Source organism: Paramisgurnus dabryanus, chromosome 8 (genome assembly GCF_030506205.2).
Source record: "Paramisgurnus dabryanus chromosome 8, PD_genome_1.1, whole genome shotgun sequence".
NCBI classification, from domain to species: Eukaryota; Metazoa; Chordata; class Actinopteri; order Cypriniformes; family Cobitidae; genus Paramisgurnus; species Paramisgurnus dabryanus.
Window position 1 is genome coordinate 14,343,862 of NC_133344.1, and position 18,512 is coordinate 14,362,373.

An 18,512-nucleotide genomic window follows, 5' to 3' on the forward strand; every position below is an offset into this window, starting at 1 on the left:
AACGATGCCATATATAGAAGAGTTGTTTTGGGGTATATGATTACATAGGGAACCTTCATTAGACTATAAAAAGATAATAAAGAAATGATTCTTGGACTGAAAAGCTCTTTGAGGAACCAAAAATTATTCTATGGCAGGGATGGACAACTTCGGTCCTGCAGAGTTTAGCTCCTACCATAATATACCATAAACATACCTGAAGCAGCCAATTAAGGCATACTAGAATCTTTTAGGCAAGTGTGCTGAGGCAAGTTGGAGCTAAACTCTGCAGGACATTGTCCAGGACCGAAGTTGCCCATCCCTGTTCTATGGCATCACTTATAAAGCATCTTTATTTTTAACAATGTAGCCTACTGAATGTTTGACAGTCAATTGAATATGCAGCAGTGGCGGCACAAGGGCAAATGATATGAAGCTTGTCATAGCACGTATTTAGTCTGTCAGGTGTGGCTCGTCATGTCCAAATATGTGTTCGGCGCGTCACGTACACTTATGTGCATCACTCGTAATGTAAAAATATGAGTCTGCTGCAGATGCTTCAAAAGGGGTTAATGATAAAAGAGACGCTGACGTTTGCCTCGCTTAATCTCAATATGTAATCAGAGTTTACTTGTTAAGTTAGAGTCTCTTTAAAGTCTCTTTTATCAAAAACCCCTTCGACACATGTGCACCAGGCAAGTATTTTGACAAGACGTATGATGCACATGGTTCACATGAACACATATTTTGAATTTCAGCCCTCGGAACGGCTGCCACTGATATTCCGAAAGTTGGTGAAGTCCTAATTGAATTTAATTCATATTTTATCTCACTCAGATCCTCCATATAATGTAAATGTGAAGAGTAACTTGCCGGTGAAGGAGAACACATCTGTTGAACTGATCTGCTCGTGTGACAGTAATCCACCTGCTAGTTTCCAGTGGGTTAGTTTAAATGGATCTGTGTTGGCAAATGGACCCACCTATAAACTGAATCATGTGTCCCGGTACACTGAAGCCATATCCTGCACCGCCAGTAACACAGAGGGAAAAAACAGCTCTGGTCCTCAGAGGATTAATGTGTTGTGTAAGTAACAATTTCCTTTTAGAGAACAATCAGTTCACACATGAATGTGCCTGTGAGTGCAAAATGAGTCATTCATATTTTTGTAAATTTTCCCAGAAGCAAAGCACCATGCGATTAATATATATCTGCTAACAAGTATGTTAACTTTAACAATAGAATCACACACAACTATCTATCTATCTATCTATCTATCTATCTATCTATCTATCTATCTATCTATCTATCTATCTATCTATCTATCTATCTATCTATCTATCTATCATAGATCCTCCTGAGATTAAGGAGTCTTCCTGCAAGTCAGAGCCTACGGTCTGTGTTTGCATCGTGGACTCCAACCCACCCAGTGAAGTCAAGTGGTTTGGTCCCTCGGGAGCTTTTTCCAGCTCTAGTGTTGAACAAAATGGTTTTCTTACCAACTTTACCCTTCAGGGGTGGGAGGGTTTCCCCGACACTATCCAATTCTTTGCCAATAACAGCGAGGGAAACTCTGTCATAACTCTCCAAGTGCCTCATAATGGTGAGACTTTACTCAAATGTGTTGTTTTATAAAAATGTTTTATTGTTTTATTAAAAATAATAAATATTTTCAAATGATTTCTTTTGTTTTACAGGTATGATCATATATATTGCGGTTGCCACAGCTGCTGTTTTAGTTATTTTAGTGATCATTTCAGTTTGTGTAGCCAAAAGACACTGGTAAGTGTCTCTCTCTCTCTCTCTCTCTCTCTCTCTCTCTCTCTCTCTCTCTCTCTCTCTCTCTCTCTCTCTCTCTCTCTCTCTCTCTCTCTCTCTCTCTCTCTCTCTCTCTCGTCTTCTGTTGTTTCCTGTCTTTTTTAACTCTCTTTTACTATTTGTCTTGAAGTAGGGTCAGAGCTCAAGAACAGACAACCCCAAAGTCTGGCTTAGAAAGGTGTGCACGTTGCATTCACACAACATGACTGTGATATTTTTTCACACTTTGTTTAGTGTGTTTGTTTTAAAACACACATTTATTATTTTATTCATATATTTTATTTAAGACATTTAATAATACTTTGTATCTTATTTTGTTATCAGCAAAGAAGAGAAAAGCAATGACATTTACACAAACAACCAATATGATGATGATTATGAGAACTGGGGGGTAAGTACAAATGCTTTGCTTTTAAACAGTAAATGCAGGAGTCCTGTGTGCATTCTGTTTGTGAGCAGTGTGACAGCTGATTTAAAGGCAGGGTATCTGATTTTGAAAAATGCAAACTTTAGCCTACTAGTAGTGAAATCACGATCCCACCTTTCAAACAGATATCCTCTTCCAAAACACATGAACACGCACAGACCAGAAGCCCATTCATGTCTCATTCACCAGTGAGAAAACTTACTATTAAAATTACCAAAATAACAAACATCAATAACATGTTCTAAAGCGGAAGTAGATACAGCACGTTTTCGGTTGTGTAGACGTAGTAGTTTGCTTGAACATTTGGAAACACAAATCCCATTACGCTATTCATAAAGGTACACAAACTACATTAGCAACTCAATGTTCTATCAAAGTAGAATCCATCTAAATAAAATTTGCTGTAATTATGCAGCTGGTTACCAATAACTTACTGTAGAAGATAAAGACTGAAAATGTGTCATGTTCATTTAACTTTGAACAAAGTGTTGCCAGTAAATAACATAAATGTAAAATTTACAGTAAGTTACTGGCAGCTAGTTGCCAGTAATAAGTAATACTGTAATTTCTACAGAATATTTTTACAGTGTACTTTTCCAAAATAAACAATTTAGACCCTTTGCCTCCCGCAGCTGTTTCAATCTCATGGAAAAGCAGTAAAGTTAGGTTTTGCTCTTTGCTGATTTAGACGGTTTTTGTTGTTTCAAAAAAGTTTTTCGTTTTGGGGCTCCAATTATTGTGTTTGGTCTGAGTTCAATGATTTGTTGAACATTTTTTGGTCCTACACTCTAAGAACAGATATATTAAAAACAACACAATCAGTGTCAGTTTAGGGACAATACACTTACTTTTTGTCCCAGAATCCACACATCTCTGTGTTAATATTGGAACAACACATTTTGTATTACTTTTAACACAACTTGTGTTGACACAAAATCAACACAAAATGGCACATAATGTGTTAAAATTGCACAGAAAGCATAACACAAAAAAATTGTAGAAAATTAACATAGTGTACGCTTTTCACAGATGAAATATATACAAATATATTTAGACAACATAGTGATGATTGCTATCAGCGTGTGAGGAGACTTTAAACCCACATAACTAAAAATGTTTCTCGATCAAATTAGATATCCTGCCTTTAATGGAGGTGTTGTGTGTATGCTGCATGTGATAAAGGTTTGTGCTAACAGCCGAATAGCACTGTTGCTTATTGACTTTATGAAACAGTTGTTCATTAGTAATAGTCTACTTAAAACTGTGACATTAATTATCTATGATCAGGTCTGATTGCATTTAACACAGCACTTTTATAATAAAGATGGGTAATTTAAAATGAATTAATGAATCTATTATTTATGACAGTGTAATATATGACAGTATTTTCTTGTTGATCAGTGTAATGACAGACACCTGCCATGTGGACAAGATGAAGATGAAGCAATCTATGCTAACATGTAAAAAATAAATATACACAATTAACCTGTTTGTATTAATCAGAAATGTAAAGTGCCTCATGCCATTTATTTCATTGGCTATGCAATTTTTGTGAAATTAATTTCTAATAAGTTAAAAAAATTCAAGTGTTTTTTTTTTTTTTTTATTAAGGCATAGCATTGAGTTCCTTAGGTGTAGGTGCCACAACAGTTTTGTTTTGAGGGCAAAAGTTCAATTTCCTCTTCTTATAATAGTTTTGACCTTAACTACTGTTGATTTATATAGCCTAGCATTATATTTGAACTATTTTTATAACTAATACACATTGTATGCTGTGATGGCTGATTTGGCTCTAAAGCTTGTATGGTCTCTGAGCAGGTGCAAAACAATACTTGTAAAGGATATGGAGGCTAAACATTTATTACGTTCCCTAGTCTAGGGGTTTTACAAAGGAACGCAAGGTTTTACTTTAATTTTTTTTATGATTATTATTATGAAAATGTTTTGTACCATTTGTAAACGGAGGGCCGGTGGTATACGAAATTTCCTGGTAGATTTTTTTGGTCCCACTCCGCCCCTGAAAAGAGCAATGTCTTCGGGGTGACCCAAGGCCAACGTAATAAACTAAAAATCCCTCAATAAAATAAAAATCCCTCAACATAACTTACCTGAGTAAGATATAATAAAAAATACAAACATTTACCCTTTCTCCCGAACCAAAAACAATCAACGAACAGGGTTTCAACAAAAGAAAAGGCATGCAACCCCTACGCTCTCAACAATTATATGGCAAGGTAAACATAACTGATAGGATAGGAATAAAATATTAAGGAAACACATGGATAATTATTAAAAAAGAAATCTAAATAAGATGAACTTAAGGCTAACGAGTTGGTCTGCGGCAGAAGTGGAATCCGCTGAGCTCACACGCGTACAACCCAAGTTCAAGTGAGCTCCTCGTCTAACAAAGACGCTGCCTTTTTGAAAGGTAGCCGTAAACGAGCTGTCCAATCCCGTTCACTGGCAACAGGCCCGCCTCCTCATTCTCTTGTTAAGAAAAGGGGGAGAGGGAGAAAGAAAGAAAGAGAAAAAGAAAACAACACAACCAAAAACTACACAAGACGTAACAACTTGATATGAGTTACAGAAGGAGTTTTAACAGTGCATAAGGTGCTTTTTGGAATTTTCGCATATCATGCAGGAAAAACATGAATCATAATCAAGTTTAGTATAATTTCTGAAAATAATACAAGCTTGAATCCACTCTTTTCAAATGTGGCACATACCAAATACTAGAGATTTTTAATCAAATTTCAATATTTTGTTGCTGTTATGTTTATGTAATTGTGAACCAATAGCCAATAAACCATTAATTTGTGTGAACAACCAGGCTGTATGTGTGTACTATACAATGTGTAACACTGACCCCTACTGGTCGCTGGAGGATCTTCCGAACATTTTGTGTCGAGATTTTCATTTTTCCTCGCACTGACAAAGTTTTGGCCAAAGAAAAATGCTTATTTCAAAATTTGTAAAAACTACATTCAGTAAAAAAAGATAAATCCAGAATTAAGATTTGATTTTAATTCATCTACACTGTAAAAAGTGAAAGCTGCTCTCCTTAAAAAACTTACTTCAATTGGAACAGCTAAAAATAATTTTATAAACTTCAATTTTCTCACTCTAAGTGAAATTGTTAAGATGAAAAATCTTTTTAAAAATTATTTCAAATGGTAACAAATGAAAGTAGAAGTACTTTTGATACAACTTTTACTTTTTACAGTGTAACTGTTTTCTATCTGTTTTTTAAGAATTGACTTGAGAATTACTAAATACTGATATCCATACTAGCTAATATCTTCAATTAAAACATTCTGGCTGTATATTCAGCTTGAATCCATACTGTCATTAAATGTGACACATACTAAATACTTGAGATTTATTTTCAATCCAATTGCAATATTTTGTTGCTGAAATGTTTATGTAATTAATAAAGAATCTATTAATTTGTGTAAACAACAAGGTTGTATGTCTGTACTATACATTGTGTAACACTGACCCCTAATGGTCACTGGAACATCAATGTATTTTTTTTTTTTTTAATTGTAAAAACAACATATAGGTATACAAATGATGAAGCCAGAATTAAGATTTTTAATTTTGTTAACACCTACAAAATTATGTTTTATAAATTTCCATTTTCTCACTTTAAGTAAAAAAGTAAATGTGATTTTTTTTATGATTTCAATTGGTAAAACATAAAATATTTAAAGATTTTCAACTGTAAGGAAAACCCATCTGTTGGCCCACAGAGTATGCACATACATTCAACATCAAACAATGAGACAAAAAAGGCATAACTTAAATATAAAGCATATTACTGTTGCTCAAAGGGACACTACACTTTTTTTAAAATATGTTAATTTTCCAGCTCCCCTAGAATGAAACATTTGATTTTTACCTTTTTAAATCCATTTGGCCAATATCCCGGTCTGGCGGAACCACTTTTAGCATAGCTTTGCATAATCCATTGAATCTGAGTAGACCATTAGCATCACGCTCAAAAATAACCAAAGAGTTTTGATATTTTTCCTATATAAAACTTGGCTGCAGCAGGCCCAATGATATTACGCACTGCCCGAAAATAGTCCCCTTGGTAACTTTCAATAGCAGGGGACTATTTTTGGGCACATATCATTCCCATGTTTTAAAACATATTCAACGGTATTCAAGGCTAAGCATATCCCAGCATGCATCATGATCTGGATGTAAATCTTGAGACCTTTGCCCAGACCTCGCGAGATGACACAGAAACTTTTTAATTGTAAGTTAATAAATGGATATAACATATTTGGTAATAAATAAAAGTGTTGCAAATTTCATTGGTGCAAACGGCTGTTATGTATTTTGTATAACATCTGCAACTTATTTTATCACATAATTAGAAACAACATTAACTGTGCCGTTTATTCAGGGACTAATAAAACAAACAATAGGCCTAAACTTTAATAAAGCTACATGCACAAAATAAAGAGTTTTTTTTACAGGTGCAAATCATTCTGATTCTGAAAGTTTCAGGTAAGGTCTTAAACAGTTCCATTGTTTTTAGTAAACCTTTACCTTGAGATGACTTGAGATCCTACATCATTGTCTGGACAAAACGCTCAGCAAGATCGTTCATGGGCGTATGATAAGGTGCTGATCGAATGTGCTGAATTCCATTTACATGAAAACCTCGAACTCCTCCGAGACCAGACCATTGTCATTAACAAGTTGCTGTGGAGGCCAAAACGACCAAAAATGTAACGACCAAAAATGTTCCACAGTTTTCAATGAAGATGTGCCTTTCATTACCTCAGCCTCTGGCCATGTGCTGTGGGCATCCAGAAGAACTAAAAACATATGGTCTTCCGGTGGCCCTGTGAAATCAATAGGGACTCTCACCCATGGTTCCTCAGGCCATTGCCAGGGGTGTAACAAGGCTGGTTGAGGGGTATTTCTCAGCTTTTGAAATGTACTGCACGTTTTGCTTTTTTACCTGAACTGCTGTTACAGGGGAATTATCCACCTCTTTGAAGTAAAAAATCTCTGCTGGATGTGAAGTGGGAAACGGACTTTCACTTTCACTTTTATAACTGTTTGAATGACTACATTTTGAATAAGGAAAAATCTCACGGTCCTACCCCTTGCTTTTGCGCCAAATGGTTTAGTCCATCTGCAAGCGCATTTTGTTTATGTTAGTTGAGCGTCTGGTGGAGCGCAAATTTCTGCGGTGCGGTTGAAATGTCTTTCTCAAAGAAAGCTAAATCAGGCCACCAAAAAATAAAGGAAATACAGGAGAAGCAAAAAAACAAAACGAGGGGAAATTATTTGTGATTGACTTCTTTTCAAAGAAAGGTGAGCACAAACTAGAACACAACATCTACAGTATAGTGCTAAACTGTTTGAATATCCCCACAATTGTTAGTGCTAAAAATTAACTGAGACAACCCATTGAAAAAGCAGAACATACACTTTCAGATGATCATTTGGTTATAGGCTACATGCAATTTAAGTTTTGTTTGTCTTTTATTATGAATGGAGCTTTTTGTTAATGTACAAAACTAAAATGGCATATTTAAGATTTAATTTATGCCTTGATGTAATAAAGCATAATACAAATAAATGCTCTAAGTAATGTAAAAATGTAATGTCTTGTTCATTCAGCAAAATAAAATATGTTTGGTTTGGTTATCACACAGTTTGTTCATGTAGTGATTAGAAAACTCAAATGGAAAAATGGGGGGGCATCAGGACTGCCTGTGCATAGCGCCCAGGACCTTGTGCTACTCCCTTGTCCTCACCCGATGGAATGATGTGTGACACCACCGCCCCCATGCCATATAACAAGGCGGCATATGCCAGCTGCACTGGCAGCGCAGGGTTGAAGTGAGTGAAAGCTTCAGACTGGGCTATTTTTCACATTGTTTCGTCCATTCACACTTACTGGATTTGTTCAGTAGCTCGTGCAACGGGCTTCGTGCAATCTTCCAAGCCGTATTTGAAGGCCAATGATGTCACCGGCCGCGATGAAGGCTGTGCCAAATTGAAGGGTCCTTCACATGCAAGCCTCCAAATATGGCCTTTTTTCCCCTGAAACCAAGGATCCATAGATGTTTCCTTCATAGCCTTGGCTATCCCAAGATTCAATGCGGGTCTGTAATATTTGGGTATTTTGAAATAAACATTTAGAACTGTAGTTAATAAAAGTGTATATTTTGCAAATTAAAGGTTCTTGTCACAGTTTTACTATTATAACTCATGTTTGAGTGTTGTGAATTAATATTATTGCTGCAATTTCGTGCGTGTTGCATTTAACTTTTGTATATTTCTAAGGTTGGTGAATTTTACATACTGTTGGGAAGTTTAATCTGTATCAATGTCATATTTTCTAAAATAAAATAAATCTGGCTCCATATTTATTTTTAAAAGTCTAATAGGTCTCAGCTGTTGTGTCCTGTTGACAAGCCTTAAAATATGTAGTTTTGCATTCAAAGTCCACGGCCTTAAAAGGATCCAGACCCTGAATTGGGATGCACCCCTATGTTCCCTTACCAAAAATCACATTACTTTTTCTGAAGCTCTCCAACCAAAAATTTTGCAAGCCAACTCGATAAATTTCATGAAATGTGACAGAACTTTTATAAAGACAACGTTTGTTTTAGATTTAATATAAACACAAATTGCTAAACAGTAAGGGACCACAATCTACTCAATATTTAAAATAGTAAAAAAAGATATATTTAAAATATTATTATATTCCTCAAATTTTATTCACGGATATGTAAGAGAATAATGACACCGTTTTTCACAATGTTTTTCTTCTTAAAAATGAAGTGAGAGAGATGTTGGTTTTGCCAGTTGTTGATGAGTAACTGTGAATGATCACAATTCGCTTAAAAAGCCAAATTACAGGAAAATAAGTGAACAGTGTCCCAATTCGAAGTGAGCTAGGGTTCTTACCAGTGCACGTACCTGCATACACCATGATTCACGACCTCTGGAGCTAATAAACGGATTGAGACACAGGGGAGGAAGCATATTGAGAAGCATCCCCTGTTATATCATGCGTTCTCACATCGTCAAGATATAACGTGACTTCAGTGAAATCTCTCTTAAAGGGGAATACCACACAATAATGTGCTGCATACACATACATTATTTTGGCTGTTACCCACAGAAGTGTCTATGAGAGTGACTAGTAGCAGATAATAGGAAGTGCTTTTGATTTTACGAAGACTAATGTCATGCTGCGGCAGAAAGGAAGTATTTATCTTTAGCTCTACGTCTTCTGCATATCAATTTGGGCGCAGCTTAAGGACACACTGTAAGGTATGTGACAGCGATGCCAAGATGTATTTACTTTTTTTTACTGAACCACCATACTTACTACTAATGCACTGCAGATGTTTTGGTCCAAACTGTAAAAATATAACAATTATTAACAATTTTCTAACTTTTTGTTAAAAATAATACTTGGTGATTTGTGACTATAAGTGTGAAAAAACTGAAATACAGAATTGTTATAGATATACATTACATACTGTTTCATTACACTAAAAAAAAGATGTTTTTTCCAACCCTGCTTTGGGTCAAAAAAGAAAAGAGCCATTGGATTAAATTAACCCAGATTTCTTTTTTTTGTTTGACCCAACAATGGGTTAAAAAACATCCCGGCTTGCCCCCTTCTTGACCCAATGCAGAGTTAAAATAAACCAGCATTTTTTAGTGTATAGAAATGATGCAAGACAACTTTGAAGCCATTTAATTGATAAAATCCCCTTACATTTCCAGGTGCTTCATTCTGATGTAAAGATGGTGGTTTTCCTAAACTGTTTATTTGCATTTGTTCTCTACCTAAAAGGTTAGTATAATAAAGTACATCTATGAGATTTACCTCTTTGTTTATTATTGAGACAAGTAACAAGTGAAAACATGACAGGTTGATCTACTGTCCAGTGAATAATCTCATATTTAACTCGAATCTAAAATAGCAAACTTAATCATTCCTAGAATGAAACAAGAATCAGAGTCTAGTTTCAGACGTCTGTGGAACAGAAACTGTGTCATGGTTTTTCCAATAGAAAGAGAGAGGGAACCCAGATGCAGGCTAACGGTGTACACAAACAAGGTTTTATTTGGGGGGTCTAAAGGGATACAAAACAAAGACCCATGGGGGGTAAAACAAGTTAACAAGCATGACAGACAAGATTAACCAAAACACAAAGACTTCTTTAGGTTTTCTCAAAACTCACATAGACAGGGGATTGCATTAAAACGAACCAGCACAGGACAGCAAACACAAGGGCATTAAATAAGGTAGCAAATCAAGAGGGGAACAGGTGACATCAATCAAACAATAACATGATAATTAACAAGGAGACAAGGGGGCAGGGGCAGGAGACAAGACAAAAAACACATGTCCTAAATACACAAAGCCACTGCTTTCACACAAAACACATGGGCCTGTCATGATCCTTCACAAAGAGCTAAAAAACTGTGACAATACAGGATCATGACAGAACCCCCCCTCCCTCAAAGATGCCACCTGGCGGCCCTCAAGGGGACACACGAGACGTGACAGATTGAAACACGAACAAGACCCAACAGAACATAACAATGGCAAAACAATAGTAAATTCCAAATGGGTTGGGGTTACACAAAACAACAAACAAGCACAAAGTAGCACAAGCACAAGCAGGGTTCCCGGGCAGGAAAGGGGCAGACACAGGAGACTGCAGGGGCGAGCCAGGACTTGTAGGGTAGAGGGAAGAGTTCAGGGAAGACATGGAGGCTGAGGACCAGGGGTGCGTTCCACTCCAGTTTTATACACGCACTCGCAAACTTCCCTAAACACTTCCACTCAGGGGAATCCCTGTCGCCATTTTGAAGTGCGTTCCACTTTGTCAAGTGGACGAGGGAAGTTTGTATGTACAGACCCTACTTCATATGTACACTTCAGGCAGCTCCATATCCCACAATGCATCACGATTGTGATGTTACTTCAGCAACTCGCGCTTTGCACATGGAGGGGGTGGTCTCCACTTTCCATGTGATCAAGGGCTTAGGGCGATCCATTTGAACCTACTTCAAGTGTTTCAGCAGTAGTGGGCACTCGTACAACGTAAGCAATGACGTACATCCGAGTGAACGAGACTGAGGGAAGTTAGCGAGGGAAGTTCATAAAAAAATGAACTGGAACGCAGGGCAGGTAGATGGGCAGGGTGATGAGGGTGCAGAGGATGTTGCGACAGCAAACAAAAGGATATTACATAAGAGAGAAAATCAAGAGGGGAACAGGTGACATAAATCAAACAATATCGGGATAATTAACGAGAAGACAAGAGGGCAGAGTCAGGAGACGAGACAGAAAGCACGTGGCCTAAATACACAAAGCCAGTGCTTTCACACAAAACATACGGGCCTGTCATGATCTTGTCAAAAAGAGCTCAAAAACTGTGACATGAAGACAGGATCATGACAATTATGTGCACAAGTAATGACCAACATGCATGTCTGGACCTACAATACGAGACAGCAATGTCTGCCAAAATAAAACTGATGTTTCTGTAATTCACTTGGTTAAGTAGTGAGGGACTTTGTAGAAAGTGTCTACCAAATGCATAAATGTAAATCTAAATTTCGTTTCAGCATCATCTGCTAGTAATAACCATTGGAATGCTGAAATACCAAAATCAGTAGTGGGTCTGTCTGGCTCATGTGTGGTGATCCCTTGTAAGTTCAACTACCCATCAGAAGGAAAGACATACAATGAATTCACAGGAATCTGGTACAAAGATGCATCTGTAATCTACCACAAAGAGACTTCTGAAATCATCAGCAAATTCAAGGGTCGCACAACTCTTCTTGGTGATCTGCATCAGAAAAATTGCACTTTGAAAATCAACTCTTTACAACACAGCGATACTGGAACGTACATGTTTCGCATCGAGATCAAAGATTTCAACAAGGCCACATTTTTGAAGAGTAAAGTTTGTATTACAGGGAAAGGTACGAGTAATTAATCTGTCACTTAAAAATGTCAGTTGGTAATTTAACTTATTTACATGTTAAACATTTAGATTAAACCTGCAATCCTTAACTTTTGAATCTTCATCTTCATCTCGGCTTACTTTACAAATTTTTTACGGTTGTAAATAATGGGAAGAAAAAAGTTTTAAACACAGATTTTTGTATTATTGATCAATAATTTATTTGAGTTTGTTCTTTAGCAAAAAGTTATGGATTGCAACTTTAATTTGTATAAATTAATAGTACATCACATTGACGTGTCATATAAATAGTTTGAAATATAAAAAATGATTTACCAGATTCACCCGAACCACCCATCATTGCTGTGGATGACGAAGTTATATCAAAAAGAGAAATTACCGCTGCTTGTATTGTGTCACATTCCTGCCCGTCTGACCCGCCCCAGATCACCTGGAGCCATGAAGGGACGCTCACGAGTCACTCTCAGCCACAAGACCACGGTCAATGGAGATTAACATCATCTCTGACATTCACACCCTCCAGAGAAGATCATAATAAACCTCTCATCTGCTCTGCAAACTACAGTGGTGGGAAAAAAGTGACCAGCAGCAAAACACTCAAAGTTAAATGTAAGCTTGAGAAAAGTTTATTTTTCCTAACTTGAAATTTTATTCCAGGTTACAAACAGTATAGTCCATTTCACACAGACATTACGGAAAATACATGGGAAATGCGTCTGGGATTTGTCCGGGATCGTTAGATTTTTGGTTCAAATACACTGCTAATTTACAGGAATCTGTTTTCGGTCACACAGATACCGTAAATATCCCGGAAAGACACATGACGTGAAGTCCTGAACTTGGTAGTTTATTTCTCCGCAGCATCTGATGTTTGCCTATTATCCTTCATTGTCAGTGTGAATGAACCAAAAATCTAATGATCCAGCGAAAATCCCATGTGCATTTTCCGTGTATTTTACGTAATGTCTGTGTGAAAAGAGCTTAGGTCCTCTTTCCGGCAGTGATCCCAGAACATTTATGGGATGTGTTTGCATTCACACAGAAGCTTGTCTGCTATTACGTGTAATTTCTGGGACCAAAGTGCTATGTGAATGAGGTTTTAGTAAGATACCTGGAAAGCCCTTAGTGTGAATGAGACACAGAAACAATGTCGTAAGGAGTGTGTCTTATGGCGCTTTTCCATTGCATAGTACCCCACGGTTTAGTTTAGTTTGGGTCGGGCTAGCTTACTTTTGGGAGCTTTTCCATTGGGTGCAGTACGTAGTACCCGATACTTTTTTTCGTACCACCTCGGTTGGGGTTCCAAGCGACCCGAGCTGATACCAAACGTGACGCGAAAACACTGTAGATCACTGATTGGTCTGAGAGAATCGTCACGTCATCGCTATAATGTAAATATTAGCTTTAGCTTACTGCTAGCTTGCGCTGTCTCAAGCAAACATGTTGTTATCTGTGTTCTGCTATAAGTTTCCAAACACCCTTTTAGCGATGAAAAACATCCGCAGGTTGAGAATCCGGGACACCATAACAGTTTTTTTCTAGACTTGCAGTTTGTGGCGGCACATTCGCGACGTGCACGTCCGCATTATATATGCTTAAATGCAACTTGAATGAGGCTCACCGGAGCTGAATTTTCGCCCCGCAACTAATACTTAGAAAGTTGGTGATGTCATAATTAAACGTAATCAGCATTTTTTATCTCACTCAGATCCTCCATATAATGTAAATGTGAAGAGTAACTCATCAGTGAAGGTGAACACATCTGTTGAACTGAACTGCTCGTGTGACAGTAATCCACCTGCTAGTTTCCAGTGGATTAGTTTAAATGGATCTCTGTTGGCAAATGGACCCACCTATAAACTGAATCATGTGTCCCGGACTGAAGCCATATCCTGCACCGCCAGTAACACAGAGGGAAGAAACAGTTCCGGTCCTCAGAGGATTAATGTGTTGTGTAAGTAATCATTTCCTTTTAGAGAACAATCAGTTCACACATGAATGTGCCTGTAGTGCAAAAAAAGAGTCAAATTTTCCCAGATGAGAATCACCATGTGGTTTTAATATATCCGCTAACAATTATGTTAATATTTACAGTAGTGCTGTAGTTCTTGAGACCGGTCTCAAGATCACTTTTTAAAGGTCTTGGTCTCGTCTCGGAATTGACCGCATTTTTACTCGGTCTCGTCGAAGAGGACTCAGAATTTTATTTCAAGACTGGTCAAGACCACAACTGATGGCACATCACAAATGTATTTATCATTAATTTTATGCAGTTTATTCAGGTTTGGCATATGATTAGAAGTGCCTATTCATATGCATATTCCACATTTTATCATAAGTGTTTTAATGCAGTGACTTGCACTGGTCTTGGTCTTGACTTGGTCTCGGCCTGTCTTGGTCTTGGTCATGACTTGGTCTCGGTTTAGGTGGTCTTGACTACAACACTAATTTACAGTATAGGATCACACTAGCATATGAGGTAATGGGACATGGACTTAAAAGAATAGATTTATCCCAAAATGAAAATTTTAAGCCATCTAAGGTGTATATGACTTTATACATATACGAATGATCTATCTATCTATCTATCTATCTATCTATCTATCTATCTATCTATCTATCTATCTATCTATCTATCTATCTATCATTTAGATCCTCCTGAGATTAAAAAGGGGTCTTCCTGCAAATCAAAGCCTACGGTCTGTGTTTGTATCGTGGACTCCAACCCACCCAGTGAAGTCAAGTGGCTTGGTCCCTCGGGAGCTTTCCCCAGCTCCAGCATTGAACAAAGTGGTTTTCTTACCATCTTTACCCTTCAGGGGTGGGAGGGTTTCCCCGACACTATCCAATGCTTTGCCAATAACAGCGAGGGAAACTCTGTCATAACTCTCCAAATGCCTCATCATGGTGAGACTTTATATTCAAATATTTTGATGTTTTAAATAAACATTGTATTATTTAATTAAATTATAATTTTTGTAATATTTATTTTGTTTTACAGGTATGATCATATATATTGCAGTTGTCACTGCTGCTGTTTTAGTTTTAGTGATCATTTTAGTTTGTGTAGCCAAAAGACACTGGTAAGACACTTCTCTCTGTCTGTCTCTCTCTCTCTCTCTCTCTCTCTCTCTCTCTCTTTCTCGTCTTCTGTTGTTTCCTGTCTTTCTTTAACTCTCCACTATTTGTCTTGAAGTAGGGGCAAAGCTCAGGAACAAACAACCCCAAACTCTGGCTTAGAAAGGTGTGCACATTGTGCATTCACACAACATGACTGTGATATTTTTTCACACTTTATTAAATGTTTGTATCAAAGCACACATTTACTATTTTGTTCACACATTTTATTTTATTAATGCTTTGTATCTTGTTTTGTTATCAGCAAAGAAGAGAAAAGCAATGATATGTACACCAACAACCAAGACGATGATGATTATAAGAACTGGGGGGTAGGTACAAATGCTTTGCTTTTAAACAGAAAATTTAGGAGTCCTGTGTGCATTCTGTTCTGTATGTGAGAAGTATGAAAGTTATTTTAAGGTTTATTAACACTTTAATGGAGGTGTTGCTTTGTATGCTGGATGTGATAATGGTGCCTGCGGTAACAGCCAAATTGCACTGTCCCTTATTGACTTTATGAAACAGTTGTTCATTAGTAATAGCCTAGTTAAAATGGTGACATTAAATATCTATGATCAGGTCTGACTGCATTTGCCACAGCACTTTTATGATTAAGAGGGGGTATTTGAAATGAATATATGATTTATGACAGTGTAATATATGTGACATTATTTTCTTGTTGATCAGTGTAATGACAGAGACCTGCCATGTGGACAAGATGAAGATGAAGCAGTCTATGCTAATACATAGAAATAAATAAACACTTGTTAACCTGTTTGTAAAATTAGAAAGGTAAAGTGCCTCACACCATTTATTTCATTGGCTATGCAATTATTGTGCAACTAATTTCTTATAAGTTTTGACCCTAACTACCTTTGAATTATTTAGCATTATATTTAAACTACTGTATTTTTATAACTTATACACATTTGCTGCTGTGATAGGCTTATTTTTCTCATAAGCTTATGATCTCTATAGGGGCTAAACATCATATGAGTTAGTGTTACAGAAGGAATTAGTGCATGAGATCATTTTTGGAATATTCTCATATCATGCAAGAAAAACATGGATCATAATCAGGTTTAGTATAATTTATGAAAATAATGCAAGCTTGAATACACATTTTTTTTTTAAAGTTGATCCAACTTTTACTTTTTACAGTGTAACTGTTTTCTATTTGTTGTTTAAGTATTAATTTCTTCAATTTAGAAATTCAGAGTGTATATTTAGTTTGAATCCACAATGTCTCTTAATGTGAAACATACCAAATAATAGAGATTTATTTTCAATCAAATTGCAATATTTTGTTGCAAAATAATTTTGTGAACCAATAAACCATCAACAACCAGGCTGTATGCGTGTACCATATAATGGGTAACACTGACACCTAGTGGTTGCTGGAGGAACTTCCGAAGATGTTCTCTTGAGGTTTTCATTTGTGCCTCGCACTATGCATTCAGTAACTACAGTTGTGAACTGCTGCCACATACATTTTTTATTTTTTCACTTATTTATGCCGTTATAGAAATTGTAAAGTATGGAACTTTATAGATTTATATATACAACAAATGCAAATAAGAAAAAGGTAGAAAGATTAAAGCATGAAGCATTCAAATTGTTGATTGCAATGTGCAATTATACAGCTCCTAAGAAACAGATACTATTCAATAGCTTCATTTGGTGATGTGGGTGGATGAAAATGGTTCTCTTCCATGAGAAGTGTCTTAAGACGGTCGTGAATATGGTTGAGAAGTCCATGTGCCACATAACATTGGGGCCAGGATTTAGATAAATCCGATGTCTTAAGTGATTTCTCCTCAATTTAATAAATGTCGAATTACACTTGACTGACCACAAATACAGCCTGAATACATTTCAGATGTTGCAGTTCATATACACATGGCTTCCCATAATGGTCAGGTTCATCCACAAGGAATAACGCCACTTCCAATAGGTCTGTGTGATTTTTACGTCTATACAGTTTTAGTTGTTTAAAGGGGTCATATTATGAGATTTAAATAAAATGTAAAATAAGTCTTTGGTGTCCCCAGAGTTCGTATGTGAAGTTTTAGCTCAAAATGCTCCACAAATAATTTATTATAGCACGTTAAAATTGCCACTTTGCAGGCCTGAGCAAAAGTGTGCAGTTTTTGGGTGTGTCCTTTAAAATGCAAATGAGCAGATGAAATGAAAACACTGATCGCAATGATGGTGGTTTGTTGCAATGAAAACTCAATTGTGCTGTGAATTATTTTCTCTCTTTCTCTCTGCACTTAATGGCAGTGCCGTGGTTGGATAGTGCAGATTAAGGGGTGATATTATTGTAATTTGCCTTGCTACTTACCTCACAAAACAGGCAAAATCTGAAAAAAAAAATGTTTAATGACATAATATCTTGTTATAAAGAGAAAAACATCTTGTTATTATGAGAAAAGATGTCGTTTTAACAACATAAAATCTCATTATAATTACATAACTGAGTGAAAAATATGCATGTGGCAGCAATGCGCCACCGCAAGTTACAAAGTTTTAGCCAACAAAAAAAATATTTATTTCAAAATTTGTAAAAACAACATACCTGTATAGTAAAAAAAGATAAAGCCAGAATTAAAATTTTATTTGAATTCATCTACACTGTAAAAAGTAAAAGCTGCACTACTTAAAAAAACTTAGGCTACTTTAATTGGTAAAGCCTAAAAGAAACCTACATTTTCTCTAAATCTAAGTTATGGTGAAAAAACTTGTTTGAAAACAGTTGGTAACACCTAAAATATTTAAACATTTGTAACTTAATTTTTTACTTAACATTTTTCAAAATTTTCAAATTTTTAAGCATTACCAATTGAGGTTTTCGGTTTTAACAGTTTGTTTCCATTTATTTTAGTCTATAGTCTAATCCCTGTCCAGGAAGCCACCCCAAACAGGGATTAGCTTAAACCAGGACTAGGCCTTAGTTTAATTATGAAATATAACTATAATTCACAAACATGCATTACTAAAAACATTACTTGTGTGCATTTTGATGCAAAACAAAGGACACTTATGTATTTTAAGATATGTCAGTGAAAGTTGTTTTCGGATTGGACAGCTCTTACATTTATTTTAGTCTAGGTCTAGTCTAGTCCATGTCCAGGTAACCGCTCCTACATATATTAATTTGCTGACATCGACACGAT

The 18,512-nt window shown here is 36.4% G+C and overlaps 1 protein-coding gene across 1 annotated transcript in view; it reads left to right on the forward strand.

Annotated features, from left to right (window-relative positions):
• LOC135770787 (myelin-associated glycoprotein-like) overlaps positions 1–16,678 on the forward strand; it is a 49,414-nt gene extending 32,736 nt beyond the window's left edge. The window contains exons 6-11 of the mRNA XM_065280590.1: positions 817–1,065; positions 14,869–15,123; positions 15,218–15,299; positions 15,413–15,460; positions 15,599–15,665; positions 16,024–16,678. Of these exons, the coding sequence (XP_065136662.1) occupies positions 817–1,065; positions 14,869–15,123; positions 15,218–15,299; positions 15,413–15,460; positions 15,599–15,665; positions 16,024–16,086 (764 nt within the window). The 3' untranslated portion in view covers positions 16,087–16,678. The remainder of the gene's footprint in view (positions 1–816; positions 1,066–14,868; positions 15,124–15,217; positions 15,300–15,412; positions 15,461–15,598; positions 15,666–16,023) is intronic.
• Positions 16,679–18,512: the final 1,834 nt, after the last annotated feature.